Source organism: Hibiscus syriacus, unplaced genomic scaffold (genome assembly GCF_006381635.1).
Source record: "Hibiscus syriacus cultivar Baekdansim isolate YM2019G1 unplaced genomic scaffold, ASM638163v2 tig00110318_pilon, whole genome shotgun sequence".
Taxonomy (NCBI): domain Eukaryota; kingdom Viridiplantae; phylum Streptophyta; class Magnoliopsida; order Malvales; family Malvaceae; genus Hibiscus; species Hibiscus syriacus.
In genome coordinates this window covers 1321659-1348977 of record NW_024062677.1, presented here as the reverse complement: position 1 = coordinate 1348977, position 27319 = coordinate 1321659, and the positions used below count along the sequence as shown (strand labels likewise).

Sequence of the window (27319 nt, the reverse complement as noted above, 5' to 3'; positions counted from 1 at the left end):
CAAAACCATCCCAAAACCATTCTAGCTTTCTCTCAATACTAGAGAATTTAGGGAGTTTTTTTAGAGTTGTTTTCTCCTTTTTATCAAGAGATAATTGTTATTGTTTTCTCCTTTTAAATCGAGAGAAGTTGTAATTCCTATTTTCTTATAGTGAAATTTTTCTATCTTTGTTCGTGGTTTTTACCATATATTATTTAGGGGTTTTCCACGTAAAATTTGTGTATTCTTTATCTTAATTTTTATTTTCTCAAATTATCAGTTGCGATTTTGCTCTATATGACGGTTGTATTCCGCAACAATTAACTATTCTCATTTGATACTCGACATAATTTTTTTAATAGTATGAGATGATTACAATATAATATTTATTCAATCTTCTTAATTATTGATAACACACACGTATCAATACAGACAAAATTTCTCGAATCTAAAATTCTTTTGAAGAACAACACATCTTTTAATCAAAATGAAATAAAAAAAAAATATCTTGCGACCTGGAATCCCTCACCTTAGACTCCAATTTCAAGAATCGAACAAATTTTTAGTTAATTTGCATGTATTTTCGATTCATTTTCATAGTTAGTTGCAGGGAGAGATAGATGCACTATGTCTCTTAGGGATCAAGTGCATCTCATTATTTTAAAAAAATAGTTAAATTTAGTTGAATGTGTTAAGGAAAAAATAAAAAAACTTGCATCCCATTAATTTTTAAGAAAAGAATATTAAAATTTTAAATTTTTATTCTTAAATTTCTAGATTCATCACTAATACATAGAAGCACCGAAAGGTGAACTGGCCGAACCGCACTTCATCTTGCTACAACCATCCTGATCTAACTGTGATTAATAAATAATGTTTAAAATACTAAATCTTCACAAACTTCACAGGAGACTAGGTCAAAGTTTGAAATATTCCATTTTTTAATAAATAATGTTTACAAGACTTAATCACCTCGAATGAATGAGTGTTTCTTCCACCCAATTAATACATATTATTTTATCAAATACCTATTTTCACTCCGACTTTATGTTACTTCACTGCATAAACTGTTGAAAAATGAAGAATGAGTTAAAAGCAGTGTTATCGAAATCGGACCGGACCGACCGGTTCGACCAATTGAATCAGTTGTCTGTCAAGTCCGGTCAGCCTCCAAAATCGGTTTTGTAATGAACCGTTAAAGAACCGGTAGAATCGGTTGGGAATCGGCAAAACCGGTGTGAACCGGCGGTTCTGTTTTTTTTAATTAAACAAAACGACGCCGTTTGTTATGATTTTTTCAGCCCCAAATTTATTTTAGTTATATAATTATCATCAAAAAATAATGAAGGTTAATCTTTGCTTGTTTATTTTAGTTATATAATTATATTTATTATTTAATATGTTTTACAATTTTACTTTTAATTGTTAAGTATTGTTTTGGGAATTTAAATTTAACTTTGTTTTTATTTATCATATTACTATGTGATAAAGATCTTGATGCTGTAGACTTTCAAGTTCAAAGTGATGCTATGGAGTTTCAAGTTCAAAGTGGTGATGGCGGTGATAGTTCAACTAATGAAGAAGTTTTTCCCAATATTTTGGAATTTGAGGGAATCAATTTCAATGAATATTATGATTACTGATACTTGTATTAATTATGTAATTTTTTTATTTAGTTGTTGATGAATTTCATTAGGTATTGACCTTAAATATTATGTTGTAGTTGATTTGAATCATTTTGTTTCACTTGATATTATGATATTTAACTTATATATATTATGACTTGTGATATTTTTATACCTTTCAATAGGCAAAAGTGCCCAGATAACGCTACAAAGAGTATTTAATTCCCAAACTAACGTGTTCATCCGATTAATTCCCCAAATGGGGTGTTTTCTACAGTAGATTTTGGATCTCTCGACGTCTTCAGGGTTGAACTAGATTTTTTTGGGTCTTGTTTGGGATCTCCCGGCGTCTTGCTTGGGATCTCCCGGCGTCTTGTTTGGGATTTCTGGCGTCTTGTTTGGGATTTCCGACGTCTTGAGGGTGTTGGATTGTTTATGGGGATCTCTAGGCGTCTTTGAGTGAAATCAAGAAAAAATGTGGCTTTTTTACACAAATATCACCTTAACATAAAGTAATTACTTGTTAGGCACTATTTAAGAATATTTTACGGATCTAGCAAAATTTTAAAAATACCATTTTAAATAATATGAAAAGTTTTGATATTTTATAAATTTATTTAATTGTAAAATATTTTAAAAAATATTATTTTAAAATATAACACAAGACATACACATCTTTTAGGATGGACTTATAAACTTCGATCTTACAACGTACGAGATTCATGATAAAAGACACTTTCCTTTTCATTAAATTTGTGTAAAATACACTTCTTGATATATTATATGTAAATATATGTTAACTATTTTTATTTAATTTTAATTTAAGTTGTATATAATTTTGAGATATTTTTTCTTTTTTCCTAGACACCCATAAAATAATGAGAAAATCGCCTCAGTGACCAAAAATGCCTTATAATATACGATTTTAACCAACTTTTTTTGGATTTGCCAAAATGACCAACAAAATCGCAACGCGATCCCCAGAATCGCAAATAAGTTTCCAAAATCGCAACGCGAATATGAAAATCGCAACGCGAATATGAAAATCGCAACGCGAACATATAAATCGCAACGCGATTCTTACTATCGCAACGAGTATCCGTAAAAATCGCAACGCGTATCCGTAAATCGCAACGAAAATACGTAAAATCGCAACGCGTATCCGTAAATCGCAACGATAATCCGTAAATCGCAACGAGAATCTGTAAATCGCAACGATAATCTGTAAATCGCAACGATAATCCGTAAATCGCAACGAGAATCTGTAAATCGCAACACTAAAATTTTGGGTATATAACTACGCAACAACAGCAAATCATAAACTAAATCCCTAAATCGCAACTCATTCCATCTCCATCTATCACTCTCTCCGACGACATCCGTTCCTATATCCAACGACATCCTTCCCAATCCGGCAACAGGTTTTAGTTTCGCAGCTCGTCTGTTTAGTAAATTTTACAACCATGAAATCATCTAATGTTGATCATGTTTGGATAGATTTGTGTTTTGGAGGGTCATGGGAGAATGTTCATGGTGTTTTACAATATATGCCTTTACCCATGAATCTTCAACTAAAATTGTCATTAAAAAAGTTAACTTATGAAACTCTAATGCTACGTGTTTCAAAGAAATTGAATTTAGAGCCCCTAAGTGGATTTAGGCTATCTTATCAGAGAAATGGTAAAGTTTATTTGTTAACCGACAATGAAGATGTTGAACGATTCATTGCTTACATTAGTGTTTCAAGTGATGATGTTACATTGTATGTTGTTGAACCTAGAAGTAGTATTGTTGGGTCAGTAGCGGGTAGTAATCAACTAAGTTTTTCTCAAAACCCACAACCTTTCTCTAATCCAAATCCCAATCAACTTTCAGCACCAAATTTCGGTTTTCGTATTGACCAATTAGACGATGATGAGCCAACAGAAAAAATTGTGAGTACTAGTCAGTATTCGAAATTTGGTCTTGGTCAATACCCGGACTTTGATATTGGTCAATACACGGATTTTGATGATGTTTCAGAAGAAGAAACAGACCCTGCGTGTAATGATTTTGATATTGGTCAATACCCGAATTTTGATGATGAAACAGCCGTTGCCGAGGAAGATATTGTTGATGATAATGAGGAGGAAGTTACGACTGTGAATGAACATGTTGAACATCCGTTCTGTAATTCATATAATCCTGAAGAAGAAAAAGAAGAAGAAAAAGTCCCCGAAGAAAAGAAAATGCCACGGGAGTATAACTGGAATATGCCAGAATTACTTCAGATACCGGAAGAAGAGTTGGTAAAGAAAGCAGTTGATTGTTACATAAAAGTTATTCGTATCAAGAAAGATGATTGTTTTGATACAAAGGAAGACTTGAAGATAGCTTTGTATACGAAATGTGTGGAAGATGGCTATCAACTAAAAGTTAACAAATCAAGCAAAAATCGTTTCGAAACAAGGTGTATGATTGACAAAAACTGTACGTGGCGTATGATTGCAAAGAGGATAAAAGATTGCGAAATGTTTCAAGTTAGGACTTTATTGATAAACATACATGTTCAAGAACCCAAGTTTTTCCTCACCATAGACAGGCAAACAAAAAGGTGTTGGGTGGTTTTCTGGCTGAGTTAATGTTTTTGAATGGCAGGGTATATCGGGGACATGAAATTATGACTGACATGAATGCTCGGTTCAAGATTAGTATATCATATTCTCAAGCTTGGAGAGCCAAATGTTATGCCTTGGAATTGTTGAGGGGGTCGCCAGAAGCATCGTTTGCCCAACTGCCGGCTTATTGTCACAATTTAAAGCTGAAAAATCCTGGGTCGGTAACTCATATCAAAACAGATAGAGATGGACGCTTTGAGTTGCTGTTTATCGCCATTGGTGCTACGGTTAGTAAATCAATATAATTTTGTTGACTCATTTTGTTAGTTACATGCATTTCACATTTAAATGATATATTTCTTGTGTATATTATTTGTAGATTCGTTCATTTATTACTTGCATGCGCCCAGTTATTATAGTTGACGGAGCACATTTGAAAGGTCGATACCTTGGAGTAAACTTATTAGCAGTAGCCATGGATGCTAACAATGGGATATTGCCAATAGCTTACGGGGTTGGCAAATCTGAAACCTCTGATTCATGGACATGGTTTATGGGGCATCTTAGGGATTGCATAGGTCCTATTAGCAATCTGACAATCATATCCGATAGGGCAAACTCAATTGACAACGCTGTTAGAAGGTGTTTCCCAGATGCTTTTCATGGACTTTGTGGTGTTCATTTGTATAGAAATCTAAAATCAAGGTCTGCTGGTATAAAAAAGCACAAATGGACATACTAGAAGGCTGTAAAAGCTTATCGGGAAGTGGATTTTAATAAGCATATAAACTGTTTAAGACGTGTTTTGCCTCAGTGTGCTCAAACACTAGAAGATGTCGGGTTTGAAAGATGGTCAATAGTACATCAACTTGGAGCAAGATATGGTTTCATGACGTCTAATAGTGCAGAATCAATCAACGCTCTAAGTCGTCATTCCCGGAAATTACCCATTACTATGTTAATGGAGTTTTTTCGAGCCTCTATTCAACAGTGGTACTACAAGAAAAGAAACCATGCAGGTATTATTTCTTTGAATTCGTAACTTATCATATATTTTACTAAGTATTGTTTATTTAAATTTACAGGAACATTGGAACATCGTGTTACACCATGGACTGAAAAAAAGATAACGAAACGTGTTGTGAAGTCAACGTCATGGAGAGTTGAACCATGTTCAAACACTTTGTTTCAAGTACTGGATAATAACTTAAATGGGCTGGTCGATCTAAATGCAAAGACGTGTAGTTGTATGAAATGTCAAACATCTGGTTATCCGTGTGGCCATGTTATAAAAGTTGCTCTTCATTTAAACCAAGATGATTCTAGCGCATACGCTATGGATTGCTACACTACAGAAGTTTATCGACAGACTTATGCCGAGATTGTCTACCCTATTCCACATCCTTCTGAGTGGGACATACCAGATGACTTACAAACAGTTTTGCCACCAGCCATGAACAGAAGGCTACCTGGCCGACCAAAAAGTCACGATCGTATACCGTCTAAGGGTGAAGAGAAGAAGAGATCGACATGTAGTCGGTGCAAGGAAAGTGGTCATACAAGGTTGACATGTGGATCACCAGTGCCATCACAATCATCTTTTCCTCTACCAAAATATGGATCCTCATCAAAATCCAAAGCTCATATGGTGTCAAGCAAAAGGCAATCATCTTTAAAATCCCAATCACAACTGGCTTCACCTTTTGGGACTGTTAACTCAGGTGATTTTTAAATGCAAACGTTGTATTATGTGGATTTTATGTGTGAACTTTTAACATTTTCAGTTGAATTACTGACTCAGGCCAACCATTTTGACTTAACCAACTCTTGTTATTCAGTTGTTATCACTTATTAGGCATGCATTTGACTATCGCAACACGGAAAATACAATCGCAACGAGAGAATCGCAATGCGAAATGAAAATCCCAACATGAAAATCGCAATGCGGAAATGAAAATCGCAACGAGAGAATCGCAATGCGAAATTAAAATCGCAATGCGAAATGAAAATCGCAACGAGAGAATCGCAATGCGAAATTAAAATCGCAATGCGATTCTCTCGTTGCGATTTTCATTTCGCATTGCGATTTTAATTTCGTATTGCGATTCTCTCGTTGCGATTTTCATTTCGCATTGCGATAGTCATTTTTTTCCTTCAACATAATGCAGATTGAAATCAACAAAATCAACCATTACATTTCAATCAATTAAACAAGCACAAATAAGAATTATGTTCGCATCAATTAAACAAATCAACTTTTACAAATCATCTTTTACAAATCAATTAAACAATAAAAAAATAAGCAATAGTTCTTATTTCCTCATCTACTATTGAATCAACTTTTACAAATCATCTTTTACAAATCAATTAAACAATCAATCTATCTCTTCCATGTGAGTACTTTATTCCAACCATGTGACAAGTGTGACAACCCCATCAACTCACAACTCAGCTTTGAACTCAATCAATATTGTCTTTTAGCTTGATGATTCATAAAGCATGTTACTTGAATAGTATAAATCAGTTATGTAATTTCCATGTTCAATTTAACGCTGCATTTCAAATTCATTTCATATGTAATTGGAGTTTGAATTTAAATTTCAATTTGAGTTTGAATTTCAATATAAATTTCGGCTCCACTATAAATATTAGTCCAAGCCAATATGCATGTTATCATTGATTATTCCTAATTTCCATTGTTTTTTTTTCAACTTTAAACGTGAGGGAAATCTCGACTATCGTATTTTTGGTCAACTTTAAAGCGTCAGAAACGTTTCGGGCGTATGATCTGGGTGGTATACGAGAAATGCAACAAATGGCAACTAAAAAATGGTATCTGAGTACCACCCAAATCATAAGTCCGAAATGCTTCCGATGCTCATCAAAATCCAAAGCTCATATGGTGCCAAGCAAAAGGAAATCAAAATCCAAATCTCATATGGTGCCAAGCAAAAGGAAATCAAAATCTACAACTTGAGTATGAACATTGATATGATCTGTTCAGTTGTTATCATGTTGGGATTTTCGTGTTTGATTTTTGGATAGTTGTTTTCTTGCTTCTTCAAGTGTCCTTAGCTTGTATTATAGCTTGGAAAGTGTTTGATGTTGTATATACCTTGATGCTGATGTTGCGGGGATTGTCTCAGGAAAGGCGGGTTAATATACGGCTAATATACGGCATTACCGGATACATTAAAATATTTTCAATAAATTCGGTTTAGCGGTACCTATTATGTTGACAACTAATAATGTTTTAGGTAGAAAATATGAAAATCTATTAAAAAATTTGGTAACCGGTAAACTTTGGTTATCGGTAAGTATCTATCATTTTTATAAAAGTGTCCATACTTTTAACATATCAAGTAAATTTTACCGGTTTTGTCATAATGAATCTAGTTTTATCATATTTTTACCTGTTATATTGTAAAGTATCTATCATTTTTATAAAAGTGTCCATACTTATTTCACTGTGAAAACATATTTATTATTATCTTTGGTTAATATTGTTAAATTTAAATTCTAAATATATTTATAAAATATCAAAACAATCAATTAATTTTTTGTGTAAATGAAATTATTAAATTAATATTGTAGGTGGAAAAACATGAACACTATTAAAAAAAATTGAAACATAAATTACATAACTTTAAAAAAGTATATATCATTTTGTGAATTATCTGTTTCTTTTAAAAAAAATTGAAACATAAATTACATAACTTTAAATCCTATAAAGTGTCGATACTTTTAAAAAATGTATCGATCCAAAACGATATACCAGGTAAAAATATGATAAAACCGGTAACAAAATGATAAAACCGGTAAAACGTTACGGATATATTGAAAGTGTCGATACTTTATATAAGGATCGACTTTGTGAATTTAAAGAGAAGCAGTTTTAGCGCCTATAATGTGTCGATACTTTAAAAAATATATCGATCCACAACGATATAACAGGTAAAAATATGATAAAACCGGTATCAAAATGATAAAACCGGTAAAATGATACCGGATATATTGAAAGTGTCGATACTTTCGTAAGTACGTGTAATAAATTATCGACACTTTCAAAGAATAGGTAATTATCCTTTCGAAAGTATCGACACCTGACATAAAAGTATCGACACTTTTGTATTGTATCGATTAAATATAAATAACATATCCGATGAAAATATAAGCTAAATCCTCTGAAATAGATAGAACGGACGAGTTTTTGAAATCAAAGCGTAATTGTTGCTGCATTTCAGAAGGCGTTTCTAAAGCGAAGTTTGTTTGTTTGTTGCTGCAGTCGAATCGAAAAGTATGTTGTCGAACCCTAGTTTTTTTATTATTACAGTAATCGCGAATAGGGTTTTTATGTGTTGTTTGGGTTTTGGAGTAAAGAAGCATTTGGGACCGATTGCAGGTAAAAGTGATTCAAGGAAAAATATAAATGTTGATACTTTTATTAAATATTATAGGTAGAAATGATTTTAGGTTGTATAATGTGCCGACACATTTTGGTGTGGCCATTCAAATTCTTTGAAGAAAACTGTTTTACCACAAGAGTAGTTATCTATATTTGTTATTTGAATAAAGTATGTAACAAAATAATTTGATTTGCGTAAATTGATATATGAAGGAAAAATGAAGTCAATGGGTTAGAAAATTGTTGGTGGAGCAGATGACTTTGAAATTGAGGCCGAGACTCGAAAGCAACAAAAGGGTGGATATATGTACTTCTAGTAAGTATCAATGTATTTTTGTTATTATTGTTGAAATGGTAATTGGATTAAAGTATCGATAAACTTTAAATTAATTACAAATTTTAAATGTTGACAGTATGGCCGAATGCAAAATGAAGGAAGATGGCACACAGAGCGGTTCGGTATGTAAAATGAAATTGACATTGAGTAGTATTTAGTGTTAATGTATTGATTAAGAAACGTTTATGTTTTTATTAGGTGACAAAAGATGTGAGGTCCAAATGGAATTCAATGAGTGATGCTGAAAAGAACCTTACATCACACAGTCAAGGAATGATAGTAAAGAATACAAAGAACGGAGGAAAGCACTGAAAATAAGGTATTCATTAAACTTGTAAATACGTTGATACAAAATATATAAGACTATAACATTATATATTGTTAAAAAATGTAGGAAGTGTCGACAAGATGCAGCATTAAAAGGGTGAATTTATTAATTAAACACCTTAAGGAGAAGGGTCAGTTGAATGTGCTGGGAGAAATAGGTTTTGGATCGTTGGTAGGAGTAAGGGATCGCCTATTCGGAGGGAATTGTGTCGATCCTTGATGGCACAATTTGATGTCAGTCAATGTATTGCTAAATATGGTGATTTTTCATTTCTATCGGATCCCATGTGCTACAGCCGTATTGGGGGTAGAAATGAAGGCAAAAGTGTTGTAGAAGTCTGTAAGAGTAAGGACTGGAAAGCACTTGCCTCCAATGGTTTGAAGCATAAGGTGACATATGCTGAAATTGAAGAGGAAATAAAAAGTGGATCTTACGTTGGGGATGAGCTGAAGGCCATAGTTCTATTATACCTTGTCGGTATCTTTCTTTGTCCAACGGGTAATACGTCAACGAACAAAGAACATATGAAGCTCATTTGTGATGAAGGCTTGAAGGGTGAATTCAATTGGGCTGAATATATCCATTCGAGATTGATTGAATCAATAATCACCTTTAAAAGGGCAGCCAGAGATACCTCAAAGGGTGCATAGCAATCTTAGAGGTAAATGAGTTGAATAACTTTTTGTGTTTTTATATAAAAATATAAATTTTATTATAAATGCAGGTTGCACTGTTCGATTTTTTGGTCGGCCTGTGAGGCAGTGCCGGCTTATGAAAGAACCGGAGTGGCACGCATCCGTGCATGGGGGAAGGAAGAGGTGGTTAGAGTGATGGTGAAGTTGAAGTTGGATAGAGCGAAGAAGCAAGAAAGGTAATAAATGTAATTAAAATATTAAGAATATAATCAATGTCTTAATATTGTAATTTAATTTTGAAGGTTATTGGCAAGGATGTAGAGGAGGCAGTGGAGGCAGAGGAGAAGAAAGGAGGGATGGTTGTATTGGGGGATGACGTGAGTGGGACGACGGTGAGGGAAAACATAGTAACTTTCGACATTTTGATGTCTGAATTGGCTGATATCAAAAAAAATCCAATTTGAAATCATGCAAAGACAATCAAGAGTCGAAGAGAAACTTGATAGAGTCGAAGAAAACTTGAGAGAGTCGAAGATACACTTGAGAGCATAAGGGGGTAGTGGAAGGAAAAATAGATGGAGTGGTGAAGAAGTAGAGGTGTTGAGGGGTGAAGTGGTGAAAGAAGTTGGGGTGTTAAGGGTGATATTAAGATGGTGACGGTGAAAAATTTGAGGGAGTGGTGAAGGAGGTTGTGGAATTGAGGAGTGAACTTACGGGGGTGAAGGGGGTGGTTGATAAATACTTGGATGAAGGAGATCAATTGAAGGGAAATAAAGAGATGAAGCTATGTAGAAAAAAAATACGATGAACTGAAAAAATATGAAGAAGAAAAGAGGGAGGATGAAGAAGAAGAGATGGAAGAAATGGGGAGGAAGGAAGTCGATGTAATTTATACACCGGAGAGTGTTAGCAGCAGCAGATTTGGATTCGGAATGTCCTGCACCCCATAAGAAGAAGCAGAAGGTAAGTTGAATAAAGAAAAAATTTGATTTTATTATGTTGTTGTGACAAAATTTGTATGCAAATTGTAGGTTGAAAAAGCGGATATTCCAAGCGGAATTGATGACATCGAAGCTGCAATTTGTGATTATTTATGGAATAGCGAGTTAGTTCGGAGTAAGTGAAATATATTGCTTTGTGAGTTATATTTAAATATTTCATGACAACATATTAATCCTAATGATTCATACAGGTATTCTGTAATATCAATGGGAAATCAATTCGCTAGTGTATACGACGTTGCAACGTTGAAGCCTACGGAATGGATTGGCGGTGTGGTAAGTAGAAAGTAGAAAATGTTAAAAACTTATTAATATGTTCTGATTGTAATTAATTTTGTTAGGTTATTGATTTGCTCGCCTGGACAGTATGCTACGATTCTCAGAAGTCACTCCGGAGGATTGGCTACCTTCCATACCACTTAGCGGTGAGTTAAATTAATAAATGGAGATAAGTAGTGTTATAGACGGTAAATAATAATGTTGTTGCGTAATTGCGCAGCAGGCGTTGGATGCCAACAACAAAGAAAGTGTTGAGGGTATTGCTAGCTTCTGGGGTCCCATACTGAATAACTATGTGAAATTCACCGACTGTGAGCAGGTAAGACACCATACCAATTGCAAATGATGTTTTCAGATATATAATGTTGAATTTTGTCAAATTGGGTGTGAAATTTGTTGCAGATCATGATCACAATAAACTACCATAATTCACATTGGTATCTGTTGGTGTTGGATATGGTAGATCGTGTTGCAACAATATATGATAGTATGTTTACAACTGAAGCAGCTAAACAGAGAGTGAAGGATGCTAAGAGATTGGTATGTATGTATGTATGTATGAAAGGACAGTATGTAAATTATAATGCATAATTTTTTTGGATCATAACTTCTTCTATTTTAATGCAGATTAAAATATTAGATTCTTATAATAAGAAACGCATTTGGGTTGAATCCTGTGGATCTCTAGGAAAGTATCCCTTGAAAATTTCAAATTTGTGGAGCATAAGAAGAATAAGCAATTGAATGGGTATGAGATGTTTCACAAATAGAAAGCTTAATTTATGCAGTATTCATCATAATTGACATGTGTGGTTTTCAAATTTTGTAACAGACATGATTGCGGCATGTATGTGATGATGTGGATGGAATCGATCGGTTTCTACAGGGGCAACTGGTGATTTTGTAAGTGGATAGAAAATTCGTTTGTGTAACATTGTTAAAAGTCATAGATTGAATGTTGTAGTTGACAATACTTAACGTTCTGACAATTTGAATATAGGTTGTTGGAGACTGGGATCGATCGCGAATATTAAACGATCTCGTAAGCCACAATCAAAATGAACGAAGACAGGAGATAACAAAAGCTGCCATATTACATAAGAATAACAAAAGGATGCAATGATGAAATGTAGGGTTAATTTTGTATAAGATTTATAATTTTGTATACGATTTATATTTTGTATGTGAATAATTATGAATGAGATGAGAAAAGTTAGCAGTATGTTGTTGTACATGTTTCTTATACACATTAAGGGTCATGTTGATACTTTGAAGTAAAAGGCAAATTTACAATATGGCCAACAGGGTGCAACCATAAAGTTTCGATCCATATATATAAAGTGTCGATCCCAAAAACATCGAAACCCAAAAGTATAATGTATTAGGTAATTTTTCAATCTAACCGGTACAAGTGTACCGGTTTTATGAGATAATATGTCTAAATAATGTGTCGACACATTTTTAGTTTGTGTCGATATTTTTGGTCCAGAATGAATGGAAAACAGGGTGCAACCATAAAGTGTCGATCCATATATATAAAGTGTCGATCCCAAAACATCGAAACCCAAAAGTATAATGTATTAATTTTTCAATCTACCGGTACAAGTGTACCGGTTTTATGAGAGAATATGTCTAAATAATGTGTCGACACATTTTTAGTTTGTGTCGATATTTTTGGTCCAGAATGAATGGAAAACAGGGTGCAACCATAAAGTGTCGATCCATATATATAAAGTGTCGATCCCAAAAACATCGAAACCCAAAAGTATAATGTATTAGGTAATTTTTCAATCTAACCGGTACAAGTGTACCGGTTTTATGAGATAATATGTCTAAATAATATGTCGACACATTTTTAGTTTGTGTCGATATTTTTGGTCCAGAATGAATGGCCAACAGGGTGCAACCATAAAGTATCGATCCATATATATAAAGTGTCGATCCCAAAACATCGAAACCCAAAAGTATAAATATTAGGTAATTTTCAATCTAACCGGTACAAGTGTACCGGTTTTATGAGATAATATGTCTAAAAATGTGTCGACACATTTTTAGTTTGTGTCGATTTTTGGTCCTGAATGAATGGAAAACAGGGTGCAACCATAAAGTGCGATCCATATATAAAGTGTCGATCCCAAAAACATCGAAACCCAAAAGTATAATGTATTAGGTAATTTTTCAATCTAACCGGTACAAGTGTACCAGTTTTATGAGATAATATGTCTAAATAATGTGTCGACACATTTTTAGTTTGTGTCGATATTAATTTAAATATCAAGTGTTTTGCCACCGTTTACTATATATAGTACTCTTAATCGAGAAACCCTAAACATAAAGGCAAGCAGGCAGAAACCCAAAACTGAGCTTGACTTGAGGACATGTTAGTTTGTTATGTCCCTCACCGTTGCAGTACCCACATCGCCTAATTTTCTTCTCGACCTTGTTCTTCGGCACTTCTTTTCGCTTGCGTTGTTTTCGTTGAGGGTCACGAACATTGTTTACTACAATGCTCTGGTCGACTGAATGATTCAAACCAAACGAGTTTTCTAATTCTTCTATTAGTTTTTTCATCTCATCTCTTGCGGTTTTGAAAGACTCGTCTGTCTTTGATGCAATGTAGCATAACCTACTTGACGTTGAACGTAGAGCATCGAACCTTGCCATTTGCATCACTTCTGGAGACACATTCAAATCAACATAGCTGGGTGCAGAAGCCTTCGCATCATTAGCGTCTAATGATTTATTTTTTACGTTACGATATATATTATTGTTAAATTTAAATTCTAAATATTATTTTATAAAATATCAAAACAATCAAATAATTTTTTGTGTAAATGAAATTATTAAATTCATATTGTAGGTGGAAAACATGAAACACTATTAAAAAAATTAAAAACATAAATTACATAACTTTAAACAAAGTATCGATCCTTTTTATAAAAAGTATGGACACTTTCAACATATTATAATGTAATAGGTAAATTTGCAATGCTATCGGTATAAATATACCGGTTTACTTATAAAATAGGTAAATATAAGCGCTACCTATTACATTATATAAGCGCTACCTAGTATGTTATTGTACTTTATAATATTTCCGGTTAAATAATACAACATAACCGGTCTAAATTTTAACCGGTCACTTGTTTAACCGGTCATGCCGTATATTAGCCGTTTTTTAGGCGCCGCACCGCAATGAAAATCGCAATGCGGAAATGAAAATCGCAATGCGGAAATGAAAATCGCAATGCGAAATGAAAATCGCAACGAGAGAATCGCAATGCGAAAATGAAAATCGCAATGCGAAATGAAAATCGCATTGCGATTCTCTCGTTGCGATTTTCATTTCCGCATTGCGATTTTCATTTCGCATTGCGATTCTCTCGTTGCGATTTTCAGTTCGCATTGCGATTCTCTCGTTGCGATTTTCATTTCGCATTGCGATAGTCATTTTTGCCTTCAACATAATGCAGATTGAAATCAACAAAATCAACCATGACATTTCAATCAATTAAACAAGCACAAATAAGAATTATGTTCGCATCAATTAAACAAATCAACTTTTACAATTCATCTTTTACAAATCAATTAAACAATCAAAAAATAAGTAATAATTCTTATTTCCAATCATTTACTATTGAATCAACTTTTACAAATCAATTAAACAATCAAAAAACAATCAATTAAACTATTGAATCAACTTTTGCAGCCATACATCATTTTCACGCAGTTCACTGATGAGATTAACCTGCAGAAACCAAACATTTGCTCAAACAACACTTTATACACATCTAAAACCTACAAACAACAAATTATTGAATTCTAGGTACTTAACCAAACATTTTCAAACCAAAATCCTATAAACTTACCAATTGTTTATGGACATTTTTATAACGCGGATGCAGGTAGGCAGCGTCTCGTATATATCGATTTAGCCATATAATGCCGAAACCACAAGCCTACTGCAGCTCTATCTCTATCAGTGGGAGGTAGATACTTGGTGCTTCCCGTCGTCAAACGCTCCAACGCCAAGCATACGAGAGGACCACAATCTCCTCTGGCTCCTTCCGTTTGTTGTGGCGCGGTCTCGTCTCTGATAACTGTAATATTGAGCTTCTTTGGCTTCTTGTTTCCAGAACGAGTCCAATAATTGATCGCATCCAAGAATTTAGCCAAATGAGAGCTCCATCCCTTAATAATATCTCTTAAATCAGCCAATGATATGTAATTTATCATGCTGTCATATACTATTGTCTTAAGGGATGGGAGCTGAAGCTCGACGAGAATCCAATGTTTACGTTCCAAAACAGGGATAAACACCTGAAATCATAAGTAATAATTCATTCATTTGCGCACTTATTTCATAAAACCTTTAAACTCAATCTAAAATAAATACTAACCTTATCGACCTCCCACCATGCAGGATAAAGTTTAGCTTGTCCATTGCCCAAATCAAATGACTCATCTCGTTGATTCTTCAAGTGAACGGCGTTAAAAGACGTCGGTATAATTGTATATCGTATATTTTTATTTTTCTTAAGTTTTCTTATTATTATAAGACGTGTCACCCACGCATCGATATGCTGTTTTACAAAAAAAGACATATATTAGTGACTTACATAAATTTAAAAAAAATTAATCAAATTGAAATATAAGAAAAATATAAGACTTACCCCCCATCGAAATAGCCATTGTCTTCGACCCCTAATAATACGCCCCACCAAGACCGATCAAGCAACAAATAGATATCATCGGTGAGCTTGCATATGTCAGTGAAACACCCCTGGCTCCGCTCATGTAGATAAAAATCAATTGCGGTCTTAGCCCAAAGGGTGTTATCCAGAATTGTGTCTGGTAGTTGTCTCCTCTCCACTTCCGATACCGGAATGGTACTGGCTGGTAACTTATACGAGAGCCAACTCACATCCATCATGTCCGGTACGTCAGAGGGTTTCTCAAGAAGCCTACATATGACGCCATGTGAATCGGGCTCTTGAATGGTGGGAGGGACCTCTTCAATGATGACAGTGGCCTCTTGAACGGTGGGAGGGGACTCTCGAGGAATGATAGGGGGGCCTCTTCAACGATAGGAGTGGACTCTTGAGGGATGACAGGCGAGTCGGGCTTCTTCTTGCGATGTTTTCGCACTATTGGGGTGTACGGAGACTTAATAGCACGTGCACGCTGTCTGATGCGTGAACTCCGTCGTGCAAGCATAACCCGACATAAAGCATCCACTCTATCGGGCCGCTAAATAATTAAATACAAAAATCAGTAAATAAACAGACATGATATTTAAACAGTGAAAACAAAGACAAATATGTTTCTAACTTGCATTGTATTCACCCAAGTCATTATTCTATCATAGTTCACAAAATGCATCAGATAACAAAGACAAATATGTTTCAAACTTGCAACACTGTCAAGTTAGTATTTGTCTTTGTTTTGTCTATTGGTTGAAGTAATGCAATCCATTCAAGTTTCAATTTACAGAAGAAGAAATAGTTTACTTTCGCAACACGAAACTTAAAATCGCAACGCGAAACCAAAATTGCAACGAGAAACCAAAATCGCAACGACAGAATCGCAATGCGAAATGAAAATCGCAACGAGAGAATCGCAATGCGAAATGAAAATCGCAATGCGATTTTGGTTTCGCGTTGCGATTTTGTCGTTGCGATTTTGGTTTCGCGTTGCGATTTTGGTTTCTCGTTGCGATTCTCATTTCGCGTTGCGATTTTAAGTTTCGTGTTGCGAAAGTAAACTATTTCTTCTTCTGCAAATTGAAACTTGAATGGATTGCATTACTTCAACCAATAGATAAAACAAAGATAAATACTAACTTCAGGGTATTAGTTTAGCAGAATTGGCAGCAACCGAACAAATTTACTTTCAACCAAAAGACAAAACAAAGACAAATACTATACTATTTCACAGTAGCAGAATTGGCAGCAACCGAATAAATTTACTAAGCAATCTAAGTGAAATGGCTAATCTAAGTGAAATTACGAGTAAATTTATCATCAAGTTAAATATGGAAAATCTTAAACTTACCTCGTTGCGTAGAGTATGAACCTCATTCTGCAACGATACTATCATCTCACGTAGAGCGGCAACCTCACCACGTAAAGTTGACACTTCCACACGCCATGCACCATCGTTATCGCGTAGAGTACCGATCTCCTCACGCAAGGCATTGACCTCATCACGTAACTCCCTTGACTCATCCCGTGGAGGTGGAGGTGGAGGTGGAGAACAGGGAGATAGGAGTCGTGGCATCTTTGCCGGTCGCCTATCATGAGGTGATGGTGGAGAAGAGGCTCGATGATCTGACGGGATAGGTGATGGCTCTCGTTCTAGAGGTGTATAGTGGGTCGATCAGGTGATGGCTCTGGTGAGGTGATGGCTCTCGAAGTGGAGGAAGTGGATGCTGCTCATCATCCGTGCCATCAAAAAAACTCTGACTAGCTTGCCACCAATCAGTGGCAAGCTTTTCCTCCGTGGGTGTCAGTCTTTGTAATGGAATGTTGGCCTCCTAACAATATAAAAACTCAAACAAAGTTAAACGTCTACTATTAATAAATTGTTTATATATTATATGAAAGTATTTGTGTTAACTTACATTATTTATTGTCGCATATGGTATTAAGTCTTCCCAATCCAACAGATTTTTCCTCTTCCAGGAAATAGCCCTGGGAATATCATTTGACGTTTTTATTGCATATGTACGCATGCTGGGGAAAGCCTCGAATATCCAAATCTACAAACAATATAATAACAAACATTAGTAATTGTTAAATAATTAATTATAATTTTAGAAACATTATATAGAAATTCTTACCTTAAAGGCCCAAACAAAGCCTGAAAAAGTGTATTTCGACCCATCGCCACACAAACTTTTGCGGTCATCAAAGGCAGTAGACAACTTAGTCCAGGTAGCTTTCCATATATACGAACCCCACGGAAACAGATTCCATGTTCAGGTCCTCTACCAATAATATTAGCTCCCGAGGAATAGGTTGTCTGGCCTCTCTGCCTAAAAGCCGGCATACAAAAGTAGTAGAAGGCATACTCGGATAACATCGACGTCATCCATCCGAGTGAAACCATCTTTCTTATTAAACAATTTCTTCAGGTCGTCGACGTGTAGGTTCGGCTTCTCCATTGACTCATCCGGAAAAACCCGGGATAACCATGATGGGCGGGCGATATGACGAGTGTACCGGCCTACATCATCGTGTCCGAATCGTAGACCAGTGATTAAGCAGAACTCCTTCCGCCCAAAACAAGTATACGCTGGTGGAAAATGAAACCATATCTCTTCCTCACCACGTTGTATACTGTCGGGTAGATTTGATGTCATGGTCTGAAGCCACAAATGGGTCAAATTAGCATCTCCACCCGGATGCTGTACTCTCAGCCATGGCCCGAAGCAGGTTTCCTCAAACAATTGTCTTTGTGCAGGTGAAAGCTTCGAAGCAATTATAGTGGCTAGGCTAACTTTATTCCTTAATGTCAATGAAGCCGAAAAAAATTTCTACAAAAACAATAAACATACCAAGTTAGATATACCAAAAACTACACTGTGAAGATATACCAAAAACAATAAACATAAAGAGTAGTAGTTTATTCTTGAAACTAAATTTGCAACACTGTTTTGTCTTTTGGTTGAAATGAAAATCGCAACGAGAGAATGACTATCGCAACGCGAAATGAAAATCGCAACGCGAAATGAAAATCGCAATGCGATTTTGGTTTCGCGTTGCGATTCTCTCGTTGCGATTTTCATTTCGCATTGCGATTCTCTCGTTGCGATTTTCATTTCTCTCGTTGCAGATAGTCATTTTCGCGTTGCGATTTTCATTTCTCTCGTTGCGACTCTTCTGCAAATTGAAACTTGAATGGATTGCATTACTTCAACCAAAAGACAGAACAAAGACAAAGACAAATACTAACTTGAAAATCGCAATGAGAGAATAGTAACGCGAAATGAAAATCGCAACGAGAGAATCGTAACGCGAAATGAAATCTAAGTGAAATGGTTAATCTATTATTGAAATGACCAGTAAACTTATCATCAGTTTCAATATGAAAAACCTACAATAATGCAAAATTTTCAAAATAAAAATAATTAAAAAAACTAACCCTCGGAGGTTGATTTTCTATTTCTGAATGATTGTGAGGGATTTCTGACCGTGAATGGTTGTGAGGGATTTCGCCGGAGATGGGGACGGAAATCTTCGGAGATGGGGACGGATTTCGCCGTAGAGAGTGAGAGATAGAGATGAGACTGAGTTGTGATTTTAGGTTTTAGGTTATGAGTTGCGATTACGGGATTTTCTCTTAATATTCGTTTTTGTAATTTGAAAATAAAATACGCATAGCGATTCTAATGGCGCTTTAAAAATCGCGTTGCGATTTACGGATACGCGTTGCGATTTTACGTATTGTCGTTGCGATTTACGGATACGCGTTGCGATTTACGGATACGCATTGCGATTTACGGATACGCATTGCGATTTACGGATACGCGTTGCGATTTTTACGGATACTCGTTGCGATAGTAAGAATCGCGTTGCGATTTTGGAAACTTATTTGCGATTCTGGGGATCGCGTTGCGATTTTTATTTCGCGTTGCGATTTTGTTGGTCATTTTGGCAAATCCAAAAAAAGTTGGTTAAAATCGTATATTATAAGGCATTTTTGGTCACTGAGGCGATTTTCTCTAAAATAATAGCACGGCAATAACGATTTAATGATTTATAAATATTAAATTAAATTAAAATTTAATATTAAGTTGTACAAAACTAAAAACTTATATATTTTATCATACATTATACTAAAGTTTCGGTATATTTTTGACCGATACTTTTTGGTGTTAAAATATTATTGTAAAAAGAAGAGAGAATGTGCTACAATGGAAACATCATTAAGTGGTGTGCCACTGATATTTTAGGTGAATTATATACTGAGTAAACTTATATAAAATTTATAAAAATTTTATAGAAAGTATTTAAAAATTTGCTAGATCCGTAAAATATTCTTAAACAGTACCTAACAAGTAATTAATTTATATTAAGGTGATATTTTTGTAAAAAGACCAAATTTTTTCCTTGATAACTTAAAGACGCCTAGAGATCTTCCATAAACAATCCAACACCCTCAAGACGCAGGGAGATCCCAAACAAGACGCCTGAAGACACCGGGAGATCCCAAGCAAGACGCCAAAAAAATCTGGTTCAACCCTGAAGACGCCGAGAGATCCCAAATCTACTGTAGAAAACACCCCATTTGGGGAATTAATTGGATGATCACGTTAGTTTGGGAATTAAACACTCCCTGTAGCGTTATCTGGGCACTTTTGCCCCTTTTAATATTGTGAACTTAAAAAGAGTGTTATATATATATATTAATATTACTTTGAATATTATGTAAAATTTAAAAAAAATATTTTATATAAATCGATTTATCCACAATTTAACCTAATTGAACCAATGAATCAGTGAATCAGTATCTTCATCGATTTAAGTTTCGGTCCGTTTTAAAAATATTGGTTAAAAGAACCGAGAAAATGGAATGAAACAACTTTTTTAAAAATGTTTTAGAAGTTTTAACCATGGGGCATGTGGGGATAAACTTTGAATTCAAAACAGCTAGACTCAATGAGGAACCGGCCAAATCAGCAAGCAACCAAGGTCAAAAAGCAAACAAAAAAAGGGAAATAATGAAAGAGCAGCCAACTCCAGCAAACCTTGCCTTATATTATACTAGTCATTTCCCTCATTTTTTTTGGCTGACACTGCAAATTCTATTTCAAGCAGAATAAAAAAACCCTAAAAAGCAGATAATAATTAAAGAAACCCCAGAAAGAAAGTATATTTGTTGGAACAATTTATTGTCCAAAGCGTTACGTTTGGCATCCTTTAAGAATCTGTTGCTTAGAAACTGAAGCTGAAGTTGAGCAATTAAAGTACAGATACGAATTAAACAAAAAAAAAGTCTTTAAAACCGCAAGGAATTGATTTCCACTGAGACAAAAAAAAGGTTGGACTTTTAGTTTGGTTTTGCCATGGCGTTTTTTTCCATGATTTGTTGCGGGAAGGGCGTCGATCGGTAAGTTTATCATTGGTTTACTATAAATCACAACTTTTTTCTTTGTTTTAGAAAAAAACAATTATTTCTTCTGGAAAAGTTCTATAGGAATATTTTTTTAGTGATTTATGGTTTTGAACTTCGAGATATGGTAAGGGTTAGAGAAGTCTAGGTTTATTTAGTTTTTGAAAAATATCAACTGGGTGTTGATTAAAATTTCCTTCCCTTTTGCTCCCCCTTCCCCCATGTATATTAGGTTTCCAAGAAAGGAAGAAGAAGGTAAATATAAGTTTTGATCTTTCTTTCCTTTTGGAACTGTGATTTGAGTTGGGAAAATAGTTAATTAAGCTTAACATAGCTACTTGTTTTTCGTAATCTGGTGTCAAATTCACACGGATGTGCTGACTTTCACCTTGTAAGCAAAGTGTCTTTTCGGCAGTCAATTTAAACCCCCCGGTTTGAATGTAATTAATCAATATTGTTTCATGTTTCTTCGATTGTATTTTTAGTGTCTAACGTTGTATGATTCTACAGGAAGGAGAAGCAGCAGCCGACATGGAGGATATTTTCGTTGAAGGAATTGCATTCAGCTACCAATAACTTCAATTATGATAACAAGCTTGGAGAAGGGGGTTTTGGCAGTGTCTATTGGGGTCAGCTATGGGATGGATCACAGGTATGTATTATTTTGCATTTTTTGGGTTCTTTTAATTAAGCGAATTGCCATTTTGTTGCATCCAATGTTTCCCTAATCTGTGTGGTTCGAAAGATTTGTTGGTTAATACATTCTTGTATCCTCTTATGGTTCACTTTCGTAGGTATGATTGGTCTTCTTGTGGAATGAGTTAGTAGGTCTCTGGTTGTTGATTTGAGAAAAAACTTAGGTAATATCAACTGTTCTACCGTGCATCGTACTTTAGCTCGAATCTAGTTTACTATTTGTGAAAATACTTCTACTTTGCAAGCATATTCCCAGACCGACTACTGCTACTTTTACTGGTCGATATCCACTTGAATCTCATTTAACGAGGCATAAATGGTGCCACTCTGTTGAGTTAATGGTGCTGAAGTTTCTTACAATGGGACTTGTAATAAGGTCTGATGTGCTATAACTTCCGACCTAAAATTGTTCGACGATAGGTGTAAGGGCTAACTTGACGAAGTCGCAACAAACACAAATCAAAATGATGTGAAACAACATTGGAATGGAACAATCTTCAAAGTAGCACCTCTCTTTCTCTAAACAATGCATGTAGTCTCTGGAATTCCTTGTTTATTTGTGTTGCATTCAAAAGACCCTTCTTGACATTTTCCTGTTGATTTGTGTTTCTTTCAATCTCATTCTCCTTGTATACTTTCAGATAGCAGTTAAGAGGTTGAAGGTGTGGAGCAATAAAGCAGAAGTGCAGTTTTCGGTTGAGGTTGAGATATTGGCAAGGGTTCGACACAAGAATCTACTGAGTTTGAGGGGCTATTGTGCCGAAGGGCAAGAACGCCTGATTGTATATGACTACTTGCCCAACATGAGTTTGCTTTCACATCTTCATGGACATCATTCAGCAGAATGTCTTCGTGATTGGACCAGAAGGATGAATATTGCAATTGGCTCTGCTGAAGGAATAGCGTAAGTGTTGGATCCAGTTTTCTTTTCTATTCTAACTCATTCTAAGGAAAATGCTAACCCAGCCTCTTTTACTTGATCACTTCAGCTATCTTCACCATCATTCAACCCCACACATCATCCATAGAGACATCAAAGCTAGTAATGTGTTGCTAGATTCAGATTTCCAGCCTCAGGTTGCGGATTTTGGGTTTGGAAAGCTCATCCCTGACGGTGCAACACATGTGACTACTCGAGTCAAAGGTACCCTTGGGTACCTTGCCCCTGAATATGTTGCATTAGGAAAAGCCTCAGAGAGTTGTGATGTGTACAGTTTTGGCATTCTTTTGCTAGAACTTGCCAGTGGTAAGAAATCCCTAGAGAAAGTGAGTGCAACGGCAAAACGCCCGATTGCAGAATGGGCTCTCCCACTAGCTTCCGAGGGGAAGTTCAGTGAAGTGGCAGATCCGAGGTTGAATGGTAAGTATGTGGAAGAGGAGTTCAAAAGAGTTGTCCTCGTTGCACTTGTTTGTGCTGATAACCGGCCTGAGAAAAGACCTACCATGCTTGAAGTTGTCGAGCTGCTCAAAGGAGAGTCCAAACAGAAATTAAGTGAACTAGAAAATAATGAACTGTTCAAGAACCCACAGTTCTTTGTTTGTAATGATGAGACACCGGGCAGCGAAGAGAGCTCAGACGTAATCAAGGAAGAGAAGGATCCTGCACTGGCGAAAGAGAAAGAGACAGGGCAGGAGAGCCCTCAAGATGGTTAACGCCATGGACAAAATTGAAGAATTAGATGTCAAAATTTGTATCTTTGATATTATAAATATATATTATGTGTTTCTTTTGCTTTCTTATTTTCTACTCATAAAAGGTGGCAATGGCAGCCCATTGTTAGAATCTCCAATGCCAGCCAACATAATCCGTGTTGTAAATTGGAAGCATGTTTTTACAAGTTGTGTGTTATCTGGGGGGCAACTTTTCTGTTCTTGTAATCCTGTTTTCATATAAATATTTGGTGGATAGCCGGTTTGTCATTTGCATCTCTGATTTCATACAACTCCGATGCATTGAGCGACATTTAACTTCGCTGCTTGCTTGTCAGATGAAAAAACCATCCCAAAGGCTGCTGATCATTCAAGAAATCATGTTCAGGTTGTGTTAGATGAAGTTGCTGATTACCCCACTGTGGTGGCAGCGAATTATGGTAAATTAGTCTGTTAACTCGTTGAAAAGATGGTTATATAATGAATAATATCCTATTTAAATTATTTTGATAAATTAAATATAAGTTATTATACTATAAATATGGAGTAATAGATTATTAAAAAAATATATATTTAGTTATAAAAAATAATGTTTATGATGGATTAGTTTTATATAAATTTAAAATTTTTTAATGAGTGAGAATATAAGGTCAAAATCAACTCATTTTTTTAATATTTTCTTATTTTTTATTTTTAATCTCAACCGTTTATATTCACTCATTTAATAGTCTTAAATTTGTGTAAAATTAAAAAAAAAAATTGTGTAACTGAATCTTAACTTTCATTTAATGTTTATAAAACTTATACATGTATATTATTGTGTATTTAATTTTTTTATATTTATGTTTAAAAAATATTTAAATATGAATGTTAATCTATTTAATTTAAAAAAAAATAATATATTTGGCTAAAAAATCCGAAGTGCATAGTGAGTAAAAAAAACCCGAAATTTACAAACAAAAAATAAAATCTGCCGTTTAACGGTCGTTTCTTAAAAAACGAATTTTCAGCAAATCAAAAATAAATATCAGAAACGAAATCTCCGCATCCTCTACCGCTTATTTCTCACTTAAGCTTCGTCTTCGTCGAGATTCATATAAAAGAAAAATAAAAGAAAATCTTAAGGGGTGAAATTTTAGAGTTTGGATTTGCATATGGAAATCTATGAGGAGAATCCTATCAGAAATCGTACCTATAACTTACGTGTTTTGAATGTGCTGGAGAGAGGGCGTTCAGGTTCCCTGATATTTAGCAGAATCAGGAGCGGTGGAGACAACGGCGGCTACGATGACGACGATCTCGTTGAAAGGCAGTTGTTGTATCGGAAGCTTCCTGATCAAAATCTTCTCAACCTCTCCATTCTAAAGCTCGACGGTTCTCTTTTTGGTAAATCTCCATCGGGTCTCATTTCACACTCAACATTTCTTTTTTCTTTTTTTTTTCCTGTTAAGTCATGCTTAGTTCCTATTAGTAATTATTATCATTTTTTAAATACCGAGACAAAGGAAAAAATAAAACTTAAAAGTGGATATGAAAAGATAAAATGAATCACTTATTGTTGATGAATATTGTTATATATTTATTTATAGCCTTTTTTTATCTTAAAAGTAAAATTCAAACAAAAAGAGAGAGAATGTTACTTTTTCTATCTTTTTGAAGTAAAATGAGGAATCAATCCTCTGATAATCTTGTAGTAAAGTAATACAAAAATTAGAGAAGTGCATTTAAGTTTTAACAAACCAAAAATTACCAAATCCTATTTTGCTTATGAAAAAAAAATAATTGAATTAGCTCATTTTACAGGTGTAGATGTTGGAGGGAATGCTACAGTTTCAGAGCTTAAGGTAGCTATAGAGGAACTTTTTGCAGAACCGCCAGGGGAAACTCAAGGCTGTATTTCATGGTATCAACTCGTTAAAACAAGTTTATGGACTTTTACATTACGACTCGCGAGTGATTGCGATGCTTTTGACTGATTAAATGTAACTTTGCTATGTCGGTTTTGTTTGTTTTGAGTTGGATATTAAATTTGATTTATAGATTTTATAATATCGATGAAGTTGATGTTGTTTTCTCAGGTCTCACGTTTGGGGGCACTTTTGCTTGGTTTATGAAGGTCAGAAGCTGGTTAACAACAAGGCTTGCATTAGAAATTATGGGATCAAAGATGGGGATCAGGTTTTGTTTTTCATACTTGATAGTGCTAGTAGTATTTACAATTTGGAAATATTGATTGAACGCTGGCAACAACAACAACAAAAAAATTGGCTCTTTTTTGCTAATTGATATAGCTGCTTTTATCATTTTTTTGTTTGATTGCTCCTTTTATGAGTTCAAGCTGCAATTTGTTTGTTTGTTTTCTGGTGCAAACAGCTTGAATTCGTCAGGCACATGTCTGTTAACCAATCACCTATCGAAAGGTGTTTAAAACAGCACAATGATCCCTGCAAATGGTACTGAAATTCGATAAAAACCCTTGTTTATTCTGTAGTCCTCAGTGGTATTAGATATTTGATTATGTTGAATTGTATGAGGCATGCCATATGTTTTATCTTCTTTTTCAATTAATCAATGTTTCATGGTGCTCTGTGCGTAGCTTGCCACCAAGATCTTGTTATGATGAAGAGAGACAACAGAATCCTGTGAATAATCATAACTACAAGGATGAAAATCAAGAGTATTACGAAGACGAAGAGGAGGCAACATCTCTGCCAGAGTTCAAGTTTGCTCACTTCTTAAGGCGATGGATCTCCTACACCAGATTGCGGGGTGCTTCGCGAAGGATGTTGGAAGGCCGGAGTTGTTCTCCAAGGTTCAATCTGCACCGTTGAGGAGTTTCTGATCATCCACCAGCCGTAACCAAAAAAAAAAAAAGAGTGATGGCTTTCGCACTGCATTGTGCCATTGGTCTGGTATTTTGTTTGTTGAAGATTTCTCTGAGACAATCTGGATGTCAGTGAAGAGTCAATCACTTGCTTACCAGGACTAGTTTAATGTAATTGTTTACTTACCAGGATGTATATGGAGCTTTTTTTTAAAAGCTAAAATGATGGGCAGCCAGTTTCCGATGCCTACATATGGTTTTTTTATAATTTATTTTCATTGTTGTTAGTCAGTCAATATCTCTAACATGGATCATTGTTTTAAGAATTCATTGAAATGAATTAATGCAATTAAACAAGGGAGCAAGAATAAAGGTTTTCATGGGTTAGATTGGATCAAATTTGATCGGAAATATTTAAAATGTATTGATTCAATTTGACATATTTTTTCCCATCAGAAATTTTATTTATTTGGTTTAAATTTCAACATTTGCTTATCTTTTTTTTTTAAAAAAAATGATTTTTATTTGATCAAATTTTATATCCACGTCAGAGTGCATAAAATTAAAAACAAAATCAAATAATAATGATGAGCACTTAACATGCTTGCGTATGAGAGTTTTTGCCAAAACTTTGAAATATAATTTACATAAGAAATATTATTCCTGATAAATATTGAGAAATTGGTTCTAACTATTTAAAGAACATTAAAATATTGTACCAATAATAATTTTGCTTACCAGTTGCCACCACTGGTATCAGGTTGGATCCATAAGCCTACTTGTAGTCTTTCATTGGACCAAAAGATTTTCTTCTTTTTTCAAAGGAATTTTCGTTTCCTCGGTATCA

The 27319-nt window shown here is 34.8% G+C and overlaps 2 protein-coding genes across 3 annotated transcripts; both read left to right on the top strand.

The window, feature by feature from the left end:
- Positions 1–21043: 21043 nt before the first annotated feature.
- Positions 21044–23921, top strand: LOC120117079 (PTI1-like tyrosine-protein kinase At3g15890). 2 transcript variants are annotated; one of them, XM_039137421.1, is made up of 5 exons: positions 21044–21299; positions 21548–21557; positions 21817–21954; positions 22640–22902; positions 22988–23921. In XM_039137421.1, exons 1-5 carry the CDS (start codon positions 21256–21258, stop codon positions 23649–23651), a joined length of 1119 nt encoding a protein of 372 aa, XP_038993352.1. In that variant the 5' UTR covers positions 21044–21255; the 3' UTR covers positions 23652–23921. The 2 variants fall into 2 exon arrangements, with proteins under 2 accessions (XP_038993352.1, XP_038993353.1); XM_039137422.1 differs by lacking the exon at positions 21548–21557 and having other exon boundaries at positions 21813–21954.
- Positions 23922–24669: 748 nt separating this feature from the next.
- On the top strand, positions 24670–26738 carry LOC120117080. Its single transcript, XM_039137423.1, has 5 exons — positions 24670–25034; positions 25452–25551; positions 25727–25826; positions 26022–26101; positions 26245–26738. Exons 1-5 carry the CDS (start codon positions 24803–24805, stop codon positions 26477–26479), a joined length of 747 nt encoding a protein of 248 aa, XP_038993354.1. The 5' UTR covers positions 24670–24802; the 3' UTR covers positions 26480–26738.
- The last annotated feature ends 581 nt before the right edge of the window (positions 26739–27319 follow it).

Bases quoted from the DNA above. Each gene is read 5' to 3' on its own strand.
- LOC120117079 (XM_039137421.1), top strand. From the start codon at position 21,256: ATGGCGTTTTTTTCCATGATTTGTTGCGGGAAGGGCGTCGATCG. The intron at 21,955-22,639 runs GTATGTATTATT...GTATACTTTCAG, and splicing joins AGCTATGGGATGGATCACAG to ATAGCAGTTAAGAGGTTGAA. The intron at 22,903-22,987 runs GTAAGTGTTGGA...TGATCACTTCAG, and splicing joins GGCTCTGCTGAAGGAATAGC to CTATCTTCACCATCATTCAA.
- LOC120117080 (XM_039137423.1), top strand. From the start codon at position 24,803: ATGGAAATCTATGAGGAGAATCCTATCAGAAATCGTACCTATAACTTA. The intron at 25,552-25,726 runs GTATCAACTCGT...TTGTTTTCTCAG, and splicing joins ACTCAAGGCTGTATTTCATG to GTCTCACGTTTGGGGGCACT. The intron at 26,102-26,244 runs GTACTGAAATTC...CTCTGTGCGTAG, and splicing joins CACAATGATCCCTGCAAATG to CTTGCCACCAAGATCTTGTT.